The sequence below is a fragment of the Oncorhynchus clarkii genome, chromosome 2, assembly GCF_045791955.1.
Source record: "Oncorhynchus clarkii lewisi isolate Uvic-CL-2024 chromosome 2, UVic_Ocla_1.0, whole genome shotgun sequence".
NCBI classification, from domain to species: Eukaryota; Metazoa; Chordata; class Actinopteri; order Salmoniformes; family Salmonidae; genus Oncorhynchus; species Oncorhynchus clarkii.
Window position 1 is genome coordinate 75428760 of NC_092148.1, and position 22097 is coordinate 75450856.

At 40.9% G+C, this 22097-nt stretch overlaps 1 protein-coding gene across 3 annotated transcripts in view; it reads right to left on the bottom strand.

Annotated features, from left to right (window-relative positions):
- Positions 1–22097, bottom strand: part of LOC139373668 (inositol 1,4,5-trisphosphate-gated calcium channel ITPR2-like) — a 173009-nt gene that overhangs the window by 50454 nt on the left and 100458 nt on the right. For all 3 annotated transcript variants that reach the window (XM_071114505.1, XM_071114515.1, XM_071114495.1), the window contains exons 46-51: positions 14507–14632; positions 13719–13911; positions 13494–13619; positions 9544–9719; positions 9239–9403; positions 8612–8789 (exon numbers count right to left, since the gene is read on the bottom strand). In XM_071114505.1, coding sequence (XP_070970606.1) covers positions 8612–8789; positions 9239–9403; positions 9544–9719; positions 13494–13619; positions 13719–13911; positions 14507–14632 — 964 coding nt within the window. The remainder of the gene's footprint in view (positions 1–8611; positions 8790–9238; positions 9404–9543; positions 9720–13493; positions 13620–13718; positions 13912–14506; positions 14633–22097) is intronic.

A 22097-nucleotide genomic window follows, 5' to 3' on the forward strand; every position in this document is an offset into this window, starting at 1 on the left:
ACCCTACGAGATCAGATGCAAACATGTAATGTCCAACGTTTCGACAGACAAGCTGTCTTCATCAGGGTATAATGACAAACACTGCGGGGTGACTCGTTTATATAGTATCAAAAGACACACACACAGGTTTCTGTAATCATGTGGCCAGATATCATTGGTTAATTCTCATATATTAAAATAGCATACAAAAAAACAAATGGATAGCGTACGATCATAGATAAAAATTTGGCTACACAGGCCTACAAACATTTACAATAGCAAAATCACAATAATCACAAGAATGGCTTCAGATCAAAGTCTACGTTGAGACCGAAGGGAGAAAGGGTCTTTAAATGAAAGATCCAGGCAGCCTCTCATTTTAACAATAAATTATCGAGGTCACCCCCTCTCCTAGGGAGGGTGACATGTTCGATGCCAATATAACGTAGAAACGAAATCGAGTGGTGTGCTTCCAAAAAGTGGTCCGCAACTGGGTAAGTTGAGTTTTTGCACCTTATCGTGCTACGATGCTCCGAAATTCGTACTTTTACTTCGCGCTTTGTTTTAATGTGACTAGTTTCAGGAAACTAGGCGTATGTCGCACTTCACAGGAGAGGCATTTGAATGTAAACATTTTTTTTACCTAAATGCATTTTTTTGGCAGAAATGTGAACTTTGGAACATGTTGAACTTTCATGTAACTTAATAAGAAACTTGCATGCCATCTGTAAATACGAATAAAATGGTTAAATTACGAGCCCAATTGGTTTAGCCACGGATAAAGCCAGGAACCTTCCAGCTTGCCATCATTGGCTGTGATAAAATATTTTATATGTTTAGAGATAATGATTAAATAATTCTACCCTGAAAATTAACCATTGGGGATTATAATTATGTAGCATGTATAAGGAATAATTAAAGTATTAAACATAAGTCCAACTCGGTTGGACTGGGAGGGAGATAAATGTGAGTGTAAAATACAGAGAACAATTAAACTGCGTTTGAACCGACCTGACTAGAACTCTGAGAAACGTATGATAGGACGGGAGTACTTATCAAGGTTCCCCTAATCTCGGGGGAATGGAACTGTTGGCTGGGTAGTGATACACAGTGATGAGAACTATGGAGAAGGATAAAACTCACCTCCTGTTTGTGTGTACGTACAGTGGGGCAAAAAAGTATTTAGTCAGCCACCAATTGTGCAAGTTCTCCCACTTAAAAAGACGAGAGAGGCCTGTAATTTTCATCATAGGTACACTTCAACTATGACAGACAAAATGAGGAAAAAAATCCAGAAAATCACATTGTAGGATTTGTAATGAATTTATTTGCAAATTATGGTGGAAAATAAGTATTTGGTCAATAACAAAAACAAACATTTATCTCAATACTTTGTTATATACCCTTTGTTGGCAATGACAGAGGTCAAACGTTTTCTGTAAGTCTTCACAAGGTTTTCACACACTATTGCTGTTTATTTATTTTGGCCCATTCCTCCATGCAGATCTCCTCTAGAGCAGTGATGTTTTGGGCTGTTGCTGGGCAACACAGACTTTCAACTCCCTCCAAAGATTTTCTATGGGGTTGAGATCTGGAGACTGGCTAGGCCACTCCAGGACCTTGAAGAAGGTTTTCACTCAAAATGTCACGATACATGGCCCCATTCATTCTTTCCTTTACACGGATCAGTCGTCCTGGTCCCTTTTCAGAAAACAGCCCCAAAGCATGATGTTTCCACCCCCATGCTTCACAGTAGGTATGGTGTTCTTTGGATGCAACTCAGCATTCTTTGTCCTCCTAACACGACGATTTTAGTTTTTACCAAAAAGTTTGGAGTGTGACTGTTTGAGGTTGTGGACAGGTGTCTTTTATACTGATAACAAGTTCAAACAGGTGCCATTAATACAGGTAACGAGTGGAGGACAGAGGAGCCTCTTAAAGAAGAGGCGTTACAGGTCTGTGAGAGCCAGAAATCTTGCTTGTTTGTAGGTGACCAAATACTTATTTTCCATAATAAATTAATTAAAAATCCTACAATATGATTTTCTGGATTTTTTTTCCTAATTTTGTCTGTCATAGTTGAAGTGTACCTATGATAAAAAGATGAGGCCTGTAATTTTCAAGTGGGAGAACTTGCACAATTGGTGGCTGACTAAATATTTTTTTGCCCCACTGTATGTGCGTAGGATATCTACTGTTGGTGTGAAAGTATGTGCGTAAGTAAGGAGCAAGTATAAAATTGATGTTTTTGTATAATGGACTAGAGTACTCTCGTGAATAAACATTTTGACTATTGTAAGCTGGGACTTTTGTCTGTTTCATTCAACCAGAATCTTACAAACTCTGGGTTGCAGACTGAGTAGATTAATTGAAATTTATGAACATTGATAACGAAATTCTCATAACAGCTGAAACAATGGATGGTCTGGACATGCCGAAAAGATGAGTTCAGATTGGTCTACTGTCATGACCTTGGCCTGGGGGTAGGTTTATGACAGTCATAAATACCGCTTCCCCCCCTTTTCCTCTCTCTACCATACGGATGTGAAATTTGAAAACCCCTTGGTTAACATAGAGATTCTGGGAACATCAGAAAGTGGGAGAAATTAACTATATTCTGGTATCCGACCAATTGAACATATGCAGTGGTACTTAATGAATATGATGTCAGGTCGGTTGTCATCTGAGACATTCTCATCAATGATAAGATGACAAACTCTACAGTGGAAAGTCTGCACATTGTAGTTATCGGATTCACATTGAATTGTTGTTCAATTTAAATGTTTGAATATAAAATTATTGGTGAAGAGCTGAAATGTAATTTTAGCTTCCAAATGAGAGATTTGGGTTTTCATAAGGTTAGGGCTCTGCTCAATCAGTGGCCCGCCCCTGTGATGGGATATGGGTTATAAAACGTTTCAAACACGCCCTCCTCTCCCTTCCTATATAAAGCCTTGACGACAATATAACATCCTGTTCCAAGTACGTGAGGTCTGCAGCCTCTGCGTTAAAAGGACTAGCATGTCAACTACAGAACTAAGCCAACCACAGCGTGAGCTTTGGTTGCGAATGGTATGAACTTTGGACTCTTATTCACTACAGAAGTGATACCTCCTAGCCATTGAGTTAGCAACAGCAAACGTGGGCTAGGATAGAACATACCGAGTATCCCGTCCACCACACAACGACGTTACTACAACATATCCAATTGACCACCAGAGACATTCTTCAAAGGACAAAGGACTCGGTTGGGCAACACGGCCTTCCATCTACCACCAACCTACCGAAGCACAGCTCAGAGTAAATATTTATTGCATTTGTCTTTTCCAAATGGGCCGTAATTTAGAATGCATAAGATACTGTATTTACGATAGCACAGCTTCTCCCTTTGTCCCTCAGTCTTCCCGCTCTTTCACTCAAACCCAGCCCATTTTCTTTGGTGTAACCAGCTGTCATATCTGTTCTGCCCACTAGGGACGTTGTCCTTTATGACGTAATTTGTAATCAAGGTATGATTCATTCTTTGTATATGTAATTCTGTGTGATTAGTTAGGTATTTAGTAAATAAATAATTAAACCCAATTTTGTATTGCTGATTCAACTTGTTAGCCAGGGTTCGAAGATAACCAAGAATTTACAACTTTCAGATGAGACGGAATTAAGGTGACGATTAATATTGACTGCTATTGATGTAAAATATTATTAGGTCTTTAAGAGTTTATTCTGAAGATAACAGCTCTATAAATATTATTTTGTGGTGCCCCGACTCTCTAGTTAATTACATTTACATGATTAGCTCAATCAGGTAATATTAATTACGGAGAAAGGATTTTATAGAAAAGCATGTCATATCACTTAATCCTGCACAGCCAAAGACATGACACTGCCATGTAGCTAACATGCTTCTATAACAAGTCTATAACATGAGCTGCTCAGTATGTGTAGATAATTCTTTCTACCACAGCTTTTTTGAACAATATCATGAATAACTGCAGTGCTGCACTGAATTTAATTGACAAAGGTCAGTGGGAAAAGGTTGGGATGGACTACTTACTGGTGGACGATGGTGCAATGCTGACTCTGACAATGACGAAATCCCTGATTTTGGTAAAAACATCTTCACTGAACCAGGGTCAAAGTCTTCTGATGACAATGATGGGGAAGAAATGGCGATCAACAGTGTTGTTGTCACAAAGATGTTGACCGAGTTTTGAAATCAGTAGAATGCCCGGTGGAAGCAGAGTATGATAGTTAAGGAGCTAGAGAAAAGCATGTTGTTTGATTGCAAATATATGGAGGGAGTCAAAAAGACAACACAGAAAGCTGTTGTATAAAACACCTGTCTCCGGATTACATCTTCAAACTAAGGGCAACCATGACATCCGTGACAGAGAGGGAGAAGTGTTCATCCATGTATACGGGTAAGAGTCTATCTAGCTACACTTTCAGATATTATACATATCTAATTTGTCAGAAAATCATTTTCATTGCAAGTTAAAGTGTACTGTTACCTGGCTGGCTCGCACACTAACATTACATGTATGATCTGTTTAGTAATATTATTAGTATCTCAGAAATCCATTGCATTGCTAATTATACGGTCATCTGTACATGTCTAGACAATATTCACCCATCCACTTAGCTAGATGTGGCTGAGCGGTACATTTTAATTTTATTTGATATAGTATGTGTTTACCAGAGATGGTAATGTGAAGAAAAACATGAAGTGCACCAAAGTCAGATTAGGATATAGGCCAAGGACCAGATAAAGCGTATTTTTTCTAATACTTACACCACTTTTAGTCTTGAAATATTTGGTTGTTTACTACACTACCTTACTCACACTGTTTAGCACATGGCCTCACATGCAAATCCTTAAAGAGATGGGTGGGGACACTGAATGGGTGAAGACAAAGAAGAGTTCTCCTGTAGGTATACCAAAACGTTCAAGGACTATTTTCTCAAAAATGGGGTTCCAACTTTATCAACTTTCAAAGCAGAATTACTCCCCTTACTCCTCACCTGCAGTGTATGACATACAATTTGCTAGCTCTGAGATTACTTTTATCCAATGTAAATTTCAAATGTAGCTAAATAGAGCCGGTCGGTCACAAATGTGGAAAAAGTCAATGGGTGTGAATACTTTCTGAAGGCACTGTATAAGCAAGCGGGCACAAACATGCAAGCACAGACAGTTAGTCAACCAAGACAGAGAACAGGTTTATCGAAAACCTTTAGTCTAGTAAACTAGTAATGTATAGTAAACATGTGTTTACTAGTTTTCAATGACAATTCCACATAGCTGTTGTGACAGAAAACAAAAAGTCCATCCTACTGCTCAGTCTATCCTGTCTAACCTAATGCGTACTGCAGTGACAAATCAAAACATCAACCTTCTTCAGTTTCAACAGGCGACATCACTAAAATTGATGCTCTTTACTCTCCAACCCCTTTCCACTAATAATTCTCAGAGCGTCTGTGAAGAGAGAGCAGCATGTAATGATAAAGGAGCAATCTGTCTCATGAAATACTGTCTGGTGATAACTATGATAACCAGTAGGGCTGGGCAATATGGGCAAAAACTAATTTCTCGATTTTTTCAAAATTATGGGCGAATCACGATATACACTACACAGCCAACAGTATGTGGACACCCATTCAAATTAGTGGATTTGACTATTTCAGCCACACCCGTTGCTGACATGAGTATAAAATTGAGCACACAGCCATGCAATCTCCATAGACAAACACTTGCAGTAGAATGGCCCGTACTGAAGAGCTCAGCCACCTTTCCAAGAAGTCAGTTTGTTAAATTTCTGCCCTGCTAGAGTTGCCCCGGTCAACTGTAAGTGCTGTTATTGTTTAGTGGAAACATGTAGGAGAAACAACAGCTCAACCACAAATTGATAGTCCACACAAGCTCACAGAAGCTCACAGAACGGGACCGCTGAAGTGCGTAACGTATAAAAATGGTCTGCCCTCAGTTGCAACACTCACTACCGAGTTTCAAACTGCCGGAGTGGTGTAAAGCTCACCACCAGTGGAATTGCGTTTTCTGGAGTGATGAATCACGCTTCACCATCTGGAAGTCAGACGAATCTGGACTTGGAGGATGTCAGGAGAACGCTACCTGCCCGAATGCATAGTGCCAACTGTAAATTTTGGTGGAGGAGGAATAATGGTCTGGGGCTGTTTTTCATGGTTCGGTCTAGGCCCCATAGTTCCACTGAAGGGAAATCTTAATGCTGCAGCATACAATGGCATTCTAGAATATATTCTGTGCTTCTAACTTTGTGGCAACAGTTTGGGGAAGGTCCTTTCCTGTTTCAGCATGACAACGCCCCAGTGCACAAAGTAAGGTCCAAACAGAAATGGTTTGTCGAGATCGGTGTGGGAGAACTGGAATGGCCTGCAAAGAGAACAGAGCACTGACCTCAACAACACCTTTGGGATGAATTGGAACGCCGACTGCAAGCCAGGCCTAATCGCCCAACATCAGTCCCCGACCTCACTAATGCTGTTTTGGCTGAATGGAAATCCCTGAAGCAATGACCCAACATCTAGTAGAAAGCCTTCCCAGAAGAGTGGAGGCTATTATAGCAGCAAGGGGGGAACCAACTCCATATTAATACCCATGATTTTGGAATGAGATGTTTGACGAGCAGGTGTCCTCATACTTTTGGTCATGTAGTGTAGATCTAATAAATGTTTAAAGTTTACCCTAAATAAGTTTTGTTGTACAATTGAAGGTCAAATAACACTACATTTAAAACAGTCAGCAATAATCAAATGAATTCAGGGCTTGTGAAGTTATACTGTACCTCGGCTGAATATATGTCTTTCACAACCATAAGACATTCACATTTTAGTCATTTAGCAGATGCTCTTATCCAGAGCAACTTACAGGAGTAATTCGGGTTAAGTGCTTTGCTCAGGGCACATCAACAGATTTGTTATACCTAGTCAGCTCTTACTGGCCCAACTCTCTTAACTGCTAGGTTAAATAGTTGTACCTTTCTTTTTGTTTTTGCAATAATCACAGATCTGGCTTTCAGGTCTGTCTATAAAAATACCACTTTTGTTACAAATTTGACCAGAACCATGCATAATGCACATTCACTAATAACGTAGCAGGCATTATAGAAAATTAACACCAATCTCATTAACAATCTCTCAAACACAAGCCCACGTGCTAGTGAGTAGCCATCTCTAATATTTATATTTCAAGTTTAGCCAACTTGGATCTATTTGCTAGCTAACAAGGTAAAACAGTTGAATTGTTATGAACACACCATTCTGTCCTTCTCCAACTGTTTGAACAGCATGTTAGCCTGTCCACTTCATTCAGAAGTTGAAATCAAGTTGCCTACCTTATTCATCAGAATGAGAACGAGTTGGCAATTCCTTATATAATTGTTTTATGCTTATTGCATGTTTATAAAACACAGACTAAACAGCCAGTATAACAATCTTTACTTGACTAAAATACTGCTAGCGATACGTGTGCAACAAACTGGCCATTATTTTTCCAGAATGAATGTTCATGGACACATCCATTTTAGTAGTGTCTGCGCCGCTCGGAATTTGAGGAGTTGAAACAAACAGGGTATGGTCGAAAGGTTAACTTCTCCTCTATTACAGTAAAATAATGTCTCCATGTGTTTCGGTGTCCATATGACCGATTCTGTTGGACCAAATCTAAAATGCAAATAGCAAAACCATTTGTCAGAGTGGGCTTGGGTATGTATGTAAACCAGAGAAAGATGAGAAGCAAGAGGTTTCACTCTTGCCAAAACCTGTCCAAAATAAGCCCAATGCTTTTATATGCGCTTATTTAGGAGGGAAGGCAGGCTTGTCACCTGCCTTTGGGCACAGGCTTGTCACCTGCCTTCCCGCCTTTGGGACAACAACTCCTATTGTTAGTGCAGAGACATGAGCATCTCATCATTATATACATATATCTGGTGTAAATGGGAAGGTGCACACAGCACAGAAGGAGCAAACGAGACGAGCCCAAAAATATAACAAGCGGACAAAAATACAAAAAACCTTGATTCTGCGATACAGACATTTGGATTAATGTGCAAAAATCACACAGCCCTACTACCCAGTGGGCAAAATTAATTGCAATGATGTCATTATTAGATAGTGGTCAGATTGTATACTGGCTGTATGAGGAAGTTCTTACGATTGAGGGCCATAGAGTTGGCCAGTCAGGTGTGGGTATTGAAGGGCAACGGTTAGGTGTGGGTGGCAGGACTAATGGGGAGACTATGTGGCCACAATCCAGTGTAAGAGGTGTTCGGGAGCAACATCAGAAATCATGCATCCTATACTGAGCAGTGACCATATCAGCGATCAGCAGGACAGGCTGAGGAAGGGGGGGTTGTGTGGGGGAGCACGGGGGGGCGACAGAGCAGAGTAAATGGGCAGAGACCTAGGGTAGTAAAGGGGTTGAGGAACATTGGGTACTAGTACTAATTGAACTGGGGTAAAAGTGCAGAGACCTAGGGTAGGGTATAGAGGCAAAGGTAGTGAGTAGGGAGGGGGTGACTGTGTTTTATAGTGTAGACACCTAGGATAGAGTACAGGGTTCTGGGCTGAAGACAAGGGGACGTCTATGGGTACTGACCTGGCAGACGTTGCACGTCCATGAGGAAGTCGTCCTTGAGGAAGAGGAAGCCCACGATGGAGAAGAGGTAGACCAGAATGAGGGCCAGCACAGCTGTGAGGACGATGGAGCGCCCATTACGTGTCACGCTCTTAATCACGTTCAGCAGGGTCTCCTCGCGGTTCAGCAGATCAAAAAGCTGAGGGGGACAGACACACAGTCAGACAAATGCAGACACGGGGACACACACGGGCACAAACAGCTTTAGGAGAGCTGTAAAGGCACCCGATATCACATAGCTTCCAAACAGCAACAGCAAAAGAAGGAGATGATGTGGCTTTCTGCAAATGCAGCTGTGTCTGAAAAACCTGGTTCAAGTGGGGGAACAAGGAGACCATGGAGCTAAATGATGAAACCACACTATAACCACCTGCCGGGATCACATGGCACCAAGAAAGGTCCAGACTTAATCACTGTTAAACGTCCATTTGATGTTTTCCGCATGATAACCAAGTACTTTCAAGTTAAATTAATCCAGTTCATTCAATTGAATGGATATTTAAAATGATAAATGAGCAATAATAATATAAAGTTCTTGTATTTTTTAAAGTTAAATGGTGAAGTGTTGCAGAGATTGTTTGCACCAACCAGGAAGCTGTAGAAGAACTCATGGACAAAGAGGCCCAGCATACAGACGATGATGTAGCCCACGTGGTAGAGGAAGGGCATGTCCATGACCACTGCCTTGTAGCCCCGCGTGAATGTCCCCTGGTTGCCCACAAAGCTCACCAGGAACACTATCTTATTTAGGAGCTGGAGAGAGGAGAGGAAAGAGGACTGAAAGATGGCTTCAATAGAAGATGATGCTGAAATTACAAAACAGGAGTTCTTAGTATTACACTGTACATTTTACTTAAAACTATTTTGTCTGTATTTGACTTTGCTGTACTTACATTGGCGGCCCCCAGTAGCAGCAGGGTCGGGCCCAGGCCCAGTGTGTAAATAGAGCGCAGTATGACAGAGACCAGGAAGGGCCGGACACTCCCTGGTTTGGGCAGGATGAAGAGCATGGCGGTGCACACCACCAACGCCACCCACAGTAGGATGGACACAAAGGGGGGCAGGATGCCTGGGGACGGAGTAAACAAACAAACAAACAACAAATACAGATGAAGACATTCACACTGTTCAGAGATTTGGCATTTGAAGCCTTTGGGTTCATGTATTATGCAACAGAGCGGAGTGCTTCATTATAGCCTAGTCCCAGATCTGTTTGTGCCGTATTGCCAGTTGGGGACAAGCCTATAGCTAAGTGGCAACTGCCAACTGGCAAGACCGCACAAACAGATCTGGGACCAGACTAGCACTTGGCACAACACTCTAGGTTCTCTGACTTTCGAGAGCCAGTCACAACAGGCAACAGTGGGGAATGTCAAACAATGGCCCAAAGGGAAGACTGGTGATATCCAAACCACTGACCTCGTGCATCTCATAAACACTGTTGCCTTAGCACATGAACCAACATTTACTGTGATTATCACGCACATGATCATGCAGAATTCGCCATACAAGATTGGGACTTTCCTTCTGTGCTTAACTTTTTGATCATGATCTACCTTTAGATTTCTCTATTACTATCATGAAATGAGAAGTAATGTTTCCATGCAGGGCTAACAGGCCAGAAGTTTGAGGATTTGCTGACCACCACGGACGAGCTCACTCTCCCTGACTGTTTCATTACACTACAGTCAGACCTGGCTGCAGACAATGATCAGCTGGGGGGAAATCTGATTTTCACAATTTGATGCAATATTAAGCAAAAAGGCACGAGGAGCCCTTAGCCGTGGTATATATACCACAAACCCTAGAGGTGCCTTATTGCTATTATAAAATGGTTACCAACCAAAATAAATATTTTGTCATACCCGTGGTCTGAAATACCACAGCTGTCAGCCAAATAAGCATTCAGGGTTCGAACCACCCAGTTTATAATTATATATGCAACAAATTTTCCACCAACAGGTTTCTGTGCCAATGCACCACACACAACCAATAATCAACACAACTGCATACCGATTACCGACTTCGAGCGCTTATCATAATGGTTTGCGTTTTCAACAACACAATCAAGTAGCGAATCGAAACCAAAAAAAAAAATCAAAATGCATCCCTCTCTACTCAGCATCGATTGTTTGGTTTGATAATCTCCAAATGTCATTACTATTTTTGGTGTTTCTCTTTCCATTAATCGAATTGCAGTTGCACAGTTTGGATGTTGGAATTATAGTAGAGTGGATGAACATGCACAGATAGCCTACAGGAGACTAAGTAGTATAATCAGATTAAAATATTGTGACTAGTTGTGTTAATGCCACACACAAAGGGTAATACATTTAAAAAGTTAAATGACAAATATTTGGGCTATATTGAAGCGTTAGGGTCTAGATCGAGGAATGGCTGCTCGTGTTAAGCTTTCCTGAATAACTGGGCCTGCTGGGATCATAGGCCTGTGGCCAGGATGACTTGGGATAATGATGATCGGCAACAGACAGCGCTCCAGTATCAGAAGTAAAAATACAGCCAGACTGGCCTGCTACTGTGCCTTTCTGTAAACTGTTGAGAGTAGACTCACTACTATTCCAAATGGAATCAAACATTCAAATAACAGTGTTTTTGCGCCATTATTCGAATGACATTTTCACTGCAGTTTACAGCCTAGAATTGTGATCACGAGAAAAAAATTATGCAATTATTCATTGGATTGTGGTGTTGTAGGCTAGTCTAGGTAGGATCATTTTATTGTCCCTAAAACAAGATCAATAGGGGAGCTTTTTGAGCTGCGTGTCGTCGCTGTTCTTTCATTTACAATGAAGCACCTGGCCTCCACTGCCTATCAGTTATTCCTCTATCTTGTAGATTTATATAGAAAATTGTGACTCGTTTCAGGAAACTATGCGTAAGTCGTGCTTCACTACTTCACAGGACAGTCATTTGAACAAAACCTTTATTTTATTAAAATGTGTTTTTTTTGTGGCAGAATTGCCTTGTGAACTTTCATGTGCATTAATAACAAACTTGTATGCCATCTGTAAAATTGTTAAATTACGAGCCTAGTTGGTTTAGCCATGGAAAAAATACCGAAATCTTCCTGCAAGCCATGACTGGCTAAGATAATGAGTGGGCTGGACATGCCGATAGAGGAGTTCGGATTGGTCTGCCATGTAGCATGCTTCGGTTTATAATATGAGCTGTATGTGTTGTAATAAATGTAATACTTTCTAACACAGCTTTTTTTTTTAAAGATCTCACGTAGTAGAACTGCATAAAGTGTTGCTCTCCACTTTCTGAAGGACTGAGTTTTTAAATTGTGGAATTCGAGTATGATAGCTAAGGAGATGGAGAGAATTCTGGTGTTTGACTGCAAATATGCAGATGGAGTCAAAAAGAGAACACACAGAAGGCTCCGGTTTTAAATATTTCACATTACTCATTTTGTCAGAAAGTAATTTTCATTTCAAGTTAAAGTGTACTGTTAACTAACTAGCTAAAGTTAATAGGCTGGCTAGCTAGCCAACGTTGTGTGTATGATCTGTGTAGTAATATTATTCATATCTCAGAGCCATTTGGATTTCTAGTTTAAGCCTAATGTTAGCTAGCTAACATTGAACCTGTTTGGTTAGCTACCTTCAGATTCATGCAGGGTAGTAACGTTATGAGTTGGGATTATGGGTCATTGTTTAGCTAGCTAGATACATGTCTAAACAAAAGACTGCACCATGCAAGTAACTATTTCAATAGAATGTTTATGTTGTCACTTCAACAACTTTCGATAGACATAGCTGGTAAATTCGCTCAGAATAACTGACAAATTTACGAACGCTCAACACACGTTGAATATGGTTGGTGTCAGATAAATTTGGCAAAAAAAGCTTAATTACATTATTGCCAGCAGCACAGTTGCAGTCACCAACGTTCTGGATGACATAAACAGCCTAACCAGCTCTGTTAGAGCGAGTAAAATGGTCAGAGTGAGCTGTTCTCTCATTTGGGTCTGGAAGTAGCTAGCAAGCTAGCCAACATTAGCCAGTTAGCTTGGGTGCTTGACTGCTGCTGTTCGGTCAGAATGCTCAGATCAATCCTACTTTTCAGCCAGAGCGTTCAGTGTGCGCTCTGAACGCTCAGAGAACAAAACGCTCTGAATTTTTCAAATGGCCAATCTGGCAACGCTCTGAGCTTTCAAACACCCAGAGCATACTCAGACACTCCAGATTAAATTTACAAACATCCGTAGTATAAACCAGCCTTTAGTCTTGAAAAACTTTGGTTGTTTAGTACATAGCCTCACATGTGAATCCTTAAAGAGATGGGTGGGGCTAAAGCTTAAAAGGGTGTGAACGATGCTGAATGGGTGCAGACAAAGAAGGGCTCTCCAGTAGTTGTACCAAAACATTCAAGGGCTATTTTTTCAAAAGTGAGGTTACAAGTTTATTAACTCTCAAAGCAGGATTACTTTCCCATTGTTCCTCAACTGTAGTGTATGATATACAATTTTATAGCTCAGAGTCTTGTTTATCCAATGTAAAAAACACCATTTCCAATTTCGCTACATAAAGACCGAATCGAGCCGGTCGGTCACAATTTAATTATTTTATGTTTGGTATGATTAACCAATTACAGGAATGACACACAATCCAACTACCACTATTGTCACTATGGATAAAGGGCAGGATAGACAGTCGACTGGTAGATTATATTGACCAGTGGTATAGTAAGTGTGCAGAAAAGCATAGTGCATAAGGGAAGTACAAAAATACCTTGAAAGGCACATGCAAGCAGATGAGGACATTATATAACTGTCTCAAACTGTCTCTAATGAATAAGAACTTGCTGTAGGACATCTCACCTTCATCTCCGTCATCTCCAAAGGGGTAGAAGAGAGCCACGGCCACGTTGACTAGAACGGCTAGGTAGAAAGAGATGCTTCCCCAGAGAGAGATGTGCCGAGAGAACCAGAACAGAGCCAGGTTATCTATAGTGACACGGGACAACTGGTTAATGTTCCTGTATCACAATGTAGCCATTATTTCACCACCAGAATTGTTCATCAGTGTAAAACTTTTTATCTTACTGCGTATCTTCTTCTGCCAGCGCATCTCATTATAGAGGTCGTCAAACTGCGTGAAGAAGTCGTTGACCTTGCTGCCCTGGTCATCCCTCTCGGTTGTAGTGAACACGCGCGTCTTGGACTCCTCTGTCAGGTACTCACAGATGTTGGGCACTGGAAACACTATCTGCTCCATGGTGCGGTCGTGACGCACAATCTGACGAAAGAACATGATATGATACCCCTAAGACAAAAAGTAGCTGTACTTTCAGGGGTATATCTAATATCTAATTGAAATGCATTCCAGGTGACTATGAAGCTGGTTTAGAGAATGCCAAGAGTGTGCAAAGCTGTCATCAAGACATAAAATTAAATTTAACCTTTATTTAACTAGGCAAGTCAGTTAAGAACAAATTCTTATTTTCAATGTGGGATTGAGGGGGCAGGGGCAGAACGACAGATTGTACCCTTTCAGCTCGGGGATTTGAACTTGCAACCTTTCGGTTACTAGTCCAACACTCTAACCACTAGGCTACCCTGCCGCCCCAGAATAGCCTAGTGAAGAAACTGCGTGATTATATGTGTTATTTCATAGTTTTGATGTCTTCACTAATATTCTACATTGTAGAAAATAGTAAAAATAAAGAAAAACCCTTGAGAGTAGCTGTGTCCAAACTTTTGACTGGTACTGTATATTTAAACAATAAGGCCAGAGGAGGTATGGAATATGGCCAATATACCACGGCTAAGGACTGCTGGGTTGAGATAATAGGATGATGTGATTGGATGAAGACTGTCTGGGTGAGGTCTACCTCTATCTGAGCTGTGTGGTTGGCATAGTAACCAAGGGCGTCGCCTCCCTCCGTGTCATCATTCAGCAGCAGCCCCGCCGCTAGCGGCCTCAAGCTCTGCTGCAGGAACTTGCTGTGTCTGGCTAGCTGGAACACACAAAGTACAGCCAATCAGTCAACACTAGGTACTTCCACTATTACAGATATGTCATCGATAATAAAATGTGGAATGGGTTTGTAACCCAATCCATTTCAACTAGAGGTCGACCGATTAATCGGAATGGTCGATTAATTAGGGCCGATTTCAAGTTTTCATAACAATTGGAAATCGGTATTTTTTTATTTTTTTTTACACCTTTATTTAATCTTTATTTAACTAGGCAAGTCAGTTAAGAACACATTCTTATTTTCAATGACAGCCTAGGAACGGTGGGTTAACTGCCTTGTTCATGGGCAGAAAGACAGATTTTCACCTTGTCAGCTCGGGGGATTCCAACCTTACAGTTAACTAGTCCAACGCAATAACGACCTGCCTCTCTCTCGTTGCCCTCCACAAGGAGACTGCCTGTTACGCGAATGCAGTAAGCCAAGGTAAGTTGCTAGCTAGCATTAAACTTATCTTATAAAAAACAATCAATCAATCATAATCACTAGTTAACTACACATGGTTGATGATATTACTAGATATTATCTAGCGTGTCCTGTGTTGCATATAATCTGACTGAGCATACAACCATCTAAGTATCCGACTGAGCGGTGGTAGGCAGAAGCAGGCGCGTAAACATTCATTCAAACAGCACTTTCGTGCGTTTTGCCAGCAGCTCTTCGTTGTGCGTCAAGCATTGCGCTGTTTAGGACTTCAAACCTATCAACTCCTGAGATGAGGCTGGTGTGACCGAAGGGAAATGGCTGGCTAGTTAGCGCTCGCTAATAGCATTTCAAACTTCACTCGCTTTGAGCCTTGGGGTGGTTGTTTCCCTTGCTCTGCATGGGTAACGCTGCTTCGATGTGGTGGCTGTTGTCGTTGTGTTGCTGGTTCGAGCCCAGGGAGGAGCGAGGAGAGGGATGGAGGCTATACTGTTACACTGGCAATACTAAAGTGCCTATAAGAACATCCAATAGTCAAAGGTTAATGAAATACAAATGGTATAGTATAATAACTATAACCTAAAATTTCTTACCTGGGAATATTGAAGACTCATGTTAAAAGGAACCACCAGCTTTCATATGGTCTCATGTTCTGAGCAAGGAACTGAAACGTTAGCTTTCTTACGTAGCACATATTGCACTTTTACGTTCTTCTCCAACACTTTGTTTTTGCATTATTTAAACCAAATTGAACATGTTTCATTATCTACTTGAGGCTAAATTGATTTTATGTATTATATTAAGTTAAAATAAGTGTTAATTCAGTATTGTTGTAATTGTCATTATAACAAATACATTTAAAAAAATGTATTTATTACCATTATATATATATTTTTTAAAATCGGTATCGGCTTTTTTGGTCCTCCAATAATAGGTATCTGCGTTGAAAAATCATAATCGGTCGACCGATAAACATTCACATTTTAGTCATTTAGCAGATGCTGAGGAAGAGGTGCGAGAGGGGGGGGGGGGGGGGTGCTGTGGGATTATTTAAGATACTATTTGAAGAGGTAGGGTTTCAGATGTTTTTCGATGATGGGCAGGAGCTTGTTACACAACAGAAAAGAGCTTTGACTGGGCTGAGCGTTAAGCTGTAGGTGTGGGAGGGCCAGGAGACCAGAGGTGGCAGAGCGGAGTACTCAGGTTGGGGTGTAGGGTTTTAGCATAGCCTGTAATAAGTATATTGAGAGGATATGTATGTGTGTGTGTGTGACATGCACATGAGTGTGCATGGGCATGCTACTGCGGGAGAGTAACAAAGACAGTCTGATTGTCAAGGACAGACACATGAGGTGTAGAGAGACAGTCCTTACAATGAAACAGACCAGTGAGAGATCATTGCCATTCAGTGAGGCATTCTGATGTCAATCACCAAGCAGAGACATCATCCCCTAAACCATCTGCTCAATACCAAGTCTGTTGTTGACAATGTACTACTTCTCCTCTCTATCCAGTGATGAATGTCTGCCTGCCTATACCTCTTTCTGTGGTGATAAAAATCAGCGAGGGAAACAAATTATACACTTGTCGGCGGACTCTTTCTTCCATCAGGTGAGATTGGGGTGATTCTCAGCTGACTATTTCAGACAGCACACAGCAAACTGGGAACATTCCCAGAACATAAGCTAAGAGCCCCATTAAGTTATAGATAAAACCCTATCTAACATTAGGATGATATCTTGAAAACACACACATATGTACAGTGCAATCAGAAATAATTCAGACCCCTTCGCTTTTTCCACATTTTGTTACAGCCTTACTCCAAAATGGAATGAATAAAATGTATTTCCTCCTCAATCTACACACAATACCCCAAAATGACAAAGCGAAAACCGGTTTAGACATGTTTGCAAATGTGTTACAAAAAGAAGAAGAATACCTTATTTACAAAAGTATTCAGACCCTTTGCTATGAGACTCGAAATTGGAGCTCAGGTGCATCCTGTTTCCATTGATCATCCTTGAGATGTTTCTACAACTTGATTGGAGTCCACCTGTGGGGAAATTGACTGGACATAACTTGGAAAGGCACCTGTCTATATAAGGTCCCACAGTTGACAGCGCATGTCAGAGCAAAAACCAAGCCATGAGGTTAAAGGAATTGTTCGTAGAGCTCCGAGACAGTATTGTGTCGAGGCACAGATCTGGGGAAGGGTACCAAACCATTTCTGCAGCATTGAAGGTCCCCAATAACACAGTGGCCTCCACTCTTAAATGGAAGAAGTTTGGAACCACCAAGACTCTTCCTAGAGCTGGCCCGCCCAGCCAATCAGAGCAAACAGGGGAAAAGGGACTTAGTCAGGGAGGTGACCAAGAACCCAATGGTCACTCTGGCAGAGCTCCAGAGCTCCTCTCTAGAGATGGGAGAAACTTCCAGAAGGACAACCATCTCTGCAGTACTCCACTAGTAAGGCCTTTATGGTACAGTGGCCAGACGGAAGCCAATCCTCAGTAAAAGGCACATGACAGGCCGCTTGGAGTTTGCTAAAAAGGCACCTTAAAGGATTCTCAGACCATGAGAAACAAGATTCTCTGGTCTGATGAAACCAAGATTGAACTCTTTGGTCTGAATGTCAAGCGTCACGTCTAGAGGAAACCTGGAAACATCATTAACTTCTTCTTTTAATTTTTGGATAAAAAAAAACGTTTTAAACAAGATATTTTGTCACGAAAAGATGCTCGACTATGCATATAATTGACAGCTTTGGAAAGAAAACACTCTGACGTTTCCAAATCTGCAAAGATATTATCTGTGAGTGCCACAGAACTGATGCTACAGGCGAAACCAAGATGAAATTTCAAACAGGAAATGCCCCCGATTTTGAATGCGCTTTGTTCCAATGTCTCCTTATATGGCTGTGAATGCGCAAGGAATGAGCCTACACTTTCTGTTGTTACCCCAATGTGTCTGCAGCATTGTGACATATTTGTAGGCATATCATTGGAAGATTGACCAGAAGAGACTACATTTACCAGGTGCTCCGCTTGGTGTCCTTCGTTGCAATTATTGCGTAATCTCCAGCTGCGTGTATTTTACCATTTGCTTCAGAGGAGAAACCAAACTGCCACGAATGACTTATCATCGAATAGATATGTGAAAAACACCTTGAGGATTGATTCTAAACAACGTTTGCCATGTTTCTGTCGATATTATGGAGTTAATTTGGAAAAAAGTTTGGCGTTGTAATGACTGAATTATCGGGTTTTTTTCTTAGCCAAACGTGATGAACAAAATGGAGCGATTTCTCCTACACAAATAATATTTTTGGAAAAACTGAACATTTTCTATCTAACTGAGAGTCTCCTCATTGAAAACATCCGAAGTTCTTCAAAGGTAAATGATTTTATTTGAATGCTTTTCTTGTTTTTGTGAAAATGTTGCCTGTTGCCTAGGCTTAATGCTATGCTAGCTATCAATACTCTTACACAAATGCTTGTGTAGCTATGGTTGAAAAGCATATTTTGAAAATCTGAGATGACAGCATTGTTAACAAAAGGCTAAGCTTGTGAGCCAATATATTTATTTCATTTGCGATTTTCATGAATAGTTAACGTTGCGTTATGGTAATGAGCTTGAGGCTATAATTACGCTCCCGGATACGGGATTGCTCGACGCAACAGGTTAACCTCTTGGATCTCTAGGGGCGCTATTTCATTTTTGGATAAAAAACGTTCCTGTTTTAAGCGCGATATTTTGTCACGAAAAGATGCTCGACTATGCATATTCTTGACAGTTTTTGAAAGAAAACACTCTGAAGTTTCAGAATCTGCAAAGATATTGTCTGTAAGTGCCCCAGAACTCATTCTACAGGCGAAACCAAGATGATGCGTCAACCAGGAAACTAGCAGAATTTCTGAAGCTCTGTTTTCCATTGTCTCCTTATATGGCTGTGATTGCGCAAGGAATGAGCCTACACTTTCTGTCGTTCCCCCAAGGTCTTAGCAGCATTGTGACGTATTTGTAGGCATATCATTGGAAGATTGACCATAAGAGACTACATTTTCCAAGTGTCCGCCTGGTGTCCTGCGTGGAATTCGGTGCGCAATTGCCAGCTGCTTGTACTTTTCCATTTGATTGAGGGGAGAAACCATGCGTCCAAGAACAATATATAATGAAGAGATATGTGAAAAACACCTTGAGGATTGATTCTAAACAACGTTTGCCATGTTTTCAGTGGATATTATGGAGTTAATTTGGAAAAAAGTTCGCTTTTTGAGGACTGAATTTTCGGGTTTTTTTGGTAGCCAAATGTGATGTATAAAACGGAGCTATTTCCAATACACAAAGAATCTTTTTGGAAAAACTGAGCATCTGCTATCTAACTGAGAGTATCCTCATTGAAAACATCAGAAGTTCTTCAAAGGTAAATTATTTTATTTGAATGCTTTTATGTTTTTGTTGAAATGTTGCGTGCTGGATGCTAACGCTAAATGCTACGCTAGCTAGCTACTTTTACACAAATTATTGTTTTCCTATGGTTGAGAAGCATATTTTGAAAATCTGAGATGACAGTGTTGTTTACAAAAGGCTAAGCTTGAGAGATGGCATATTTATTTCATTTCATTTGCGATGTTCATGAATACTTAACGTTGCGTTATGGTAATGAGCTTGAGTCTGTATTCCTGATACCGGATCCGGGATGGGGAGATCCAAGAGGTTAAGGTGAAGCATGGTAGTGGCAGCTTCATGCTGTGGGGATGCTTTTCAGCGGCAGGGACTGGGAGACTAGTCATGGGTTGAGGGAAAGATGAACGGAGCAAAGTACAGAGAGATCGTTGATGAAAACCTGCTCCAGAGCGCTCAGGACCTCAGATTGGGGTGAAGATTCACCTTCCAACAGGACAACGACGCTAAGCACACAGCCAAGACAGCGCAGGAGTGACTTCGGGACAAGTCTCTGAATGTCCTCGAAAGGCCCAGCCAGAGCCAGGACCCAATTGAACATCTCTGGAGAGTCCTGAAAATAGGTGTGCAGCGATGCTCCCCATCCAACTTGAGAGGATCTGAGCTTGAGAGGATCTGCAGAGAAGTATGGGAGAAACTCCACAAATGCAGGCGTGCCAAGCTTGAAGCCTCTTACGCAATAATATCTTACCCAATATATCTTTATTGTATTTTACCTTCATTTAACAAGGCAGGTCAGTTAATAACAAATTCTTATTTACAATGATGGCCTACCGGGGAACAGTGGGTTAACTGCTCTGTTAAGGGGCTGAACGACAGATTTTTACCTTGTCAGCTCGGGTATTCGATCCAGCAACCTTTCGGTTACTGGCCCAGCGCTCTAGCTGCCGCCCCAAGAAGACTCAAGGCTGTAATCGCTTCTGAATATGCTTCAACAAAGTACAGAATACTTATGTAAATGTAATATTTTTGCTTTTTTCTACATTTTCTAACATTTCTAAAAACCTGTTTTTGCTTTGTCATTATGGGGTAATGTGTGTAGCTTGATGAGGACATTTTTATTTTTCATCCATTTTAGAATAAGGCTGTAACATAACAAAATGTAGAAAAAGTAAATGGGTCTGAATACTTTCCAAATGCACTGTATTTGTTTATCTATGTATGTACAGTACCAGTGGTTGAGAGAATGCTAAGTGTGTGCAAAGCTGTCATCAAGGCAAAGTGTGGCTACTTTGAATAATCTCAAATATAAAATATATTTACACTTTTTTGGTTACCACATGATTCCATGTGTTATTTCATAGTTTTAATGTCTTAATGTCTTAATGTCTACTATTCTACAATGTAGAAAAATAGTAAAAATAAAGAAAAACCCTTGAATGAGGTAGATGTGTCCACATTTTTGACTGGTACTGTACAGACATACATACATACAGTTGAAGTCGGAAGTTTACATACACTTAGGTTGGAGTGATTAAAACTCGTTTTTCTACCACTCCACACATTTCTTGTTCACAACTATAGTTTTGGCATGTCGGTTAGGACATCTACTTTGTGCATGACACAAGTCATTATTCCAACAATTGTTTACAGACAGATTATTTCACTTATAATTCACTGTGTCACAATTCCAGTGGATCAGAAGTTTACATACACTATGTTGACTGTGCCTTTAAACATCTTGGGAAATTCCAGAAATTGATGTCATGGCTTTAGACACTTCTGATTGGCTAATTGACATAATTTGAGTCAATTGGAGGTGTACCTGTGGATGTATTTCAAGGCCTACCTTCAAACTCAGTGCCTCTTTGCTTGACATCATGGAAAAATCAAAAGAAATCAGACAAGACCTCAGAAAATAAATTGTAGACCACCACAAGGCTGGTTCATCATTGGGAGCAATTTCCAAATGCCTGAAGGTACCACGTTCATCTGTACAAACAATAGTACGCAAGGATAAACACCATGGAACCACGCATCCGTCATACCGCTCAGGAAGGAGACGCGTTCTGTCTCCTAGAGATGAACGTACTTTGGTGCGAAAAGTGCAAATCAATCCCAGAACAACAGCAAAGGACCTTGTGAAGATGCTGGAGGAAACAGGTTCAAAAGTATCTATATCCACAGTAAAATGAGTCCTATTTCGACATAACCTGAAAGGCCGCTCAGCAAGGAAGAAGCCACTGCTCCAAACCCGCCATAAAAAAGCCAGACTACAGTTTGCAACTGCACATGGGGGCCAAGATCGTACTTTTTGGAGAAATGTCCTCTGGTCTGATAAAACAAAAACAGAACTGTTTGGCCATAATGACCATCATTTTGTTTGGAGGGAAAAGGGGGAGGCTTGCAAGCCGAAAAACACCATCCCAACTGTGAAGCACGGGGGTGGCAGCATCATGTTATTGGGGTGCTTTGCTGCAGGAGGGACTGGTGCACTTCACAAAATAGATGGCTTCATGAGGAATGAAAATTACTTGGATATATTGAAGCAACATCTCAACATCATTCAGGAAGTTAAAGCTTGGTCGCAAATGGACAATGACCCCAAGCATACTTCCAA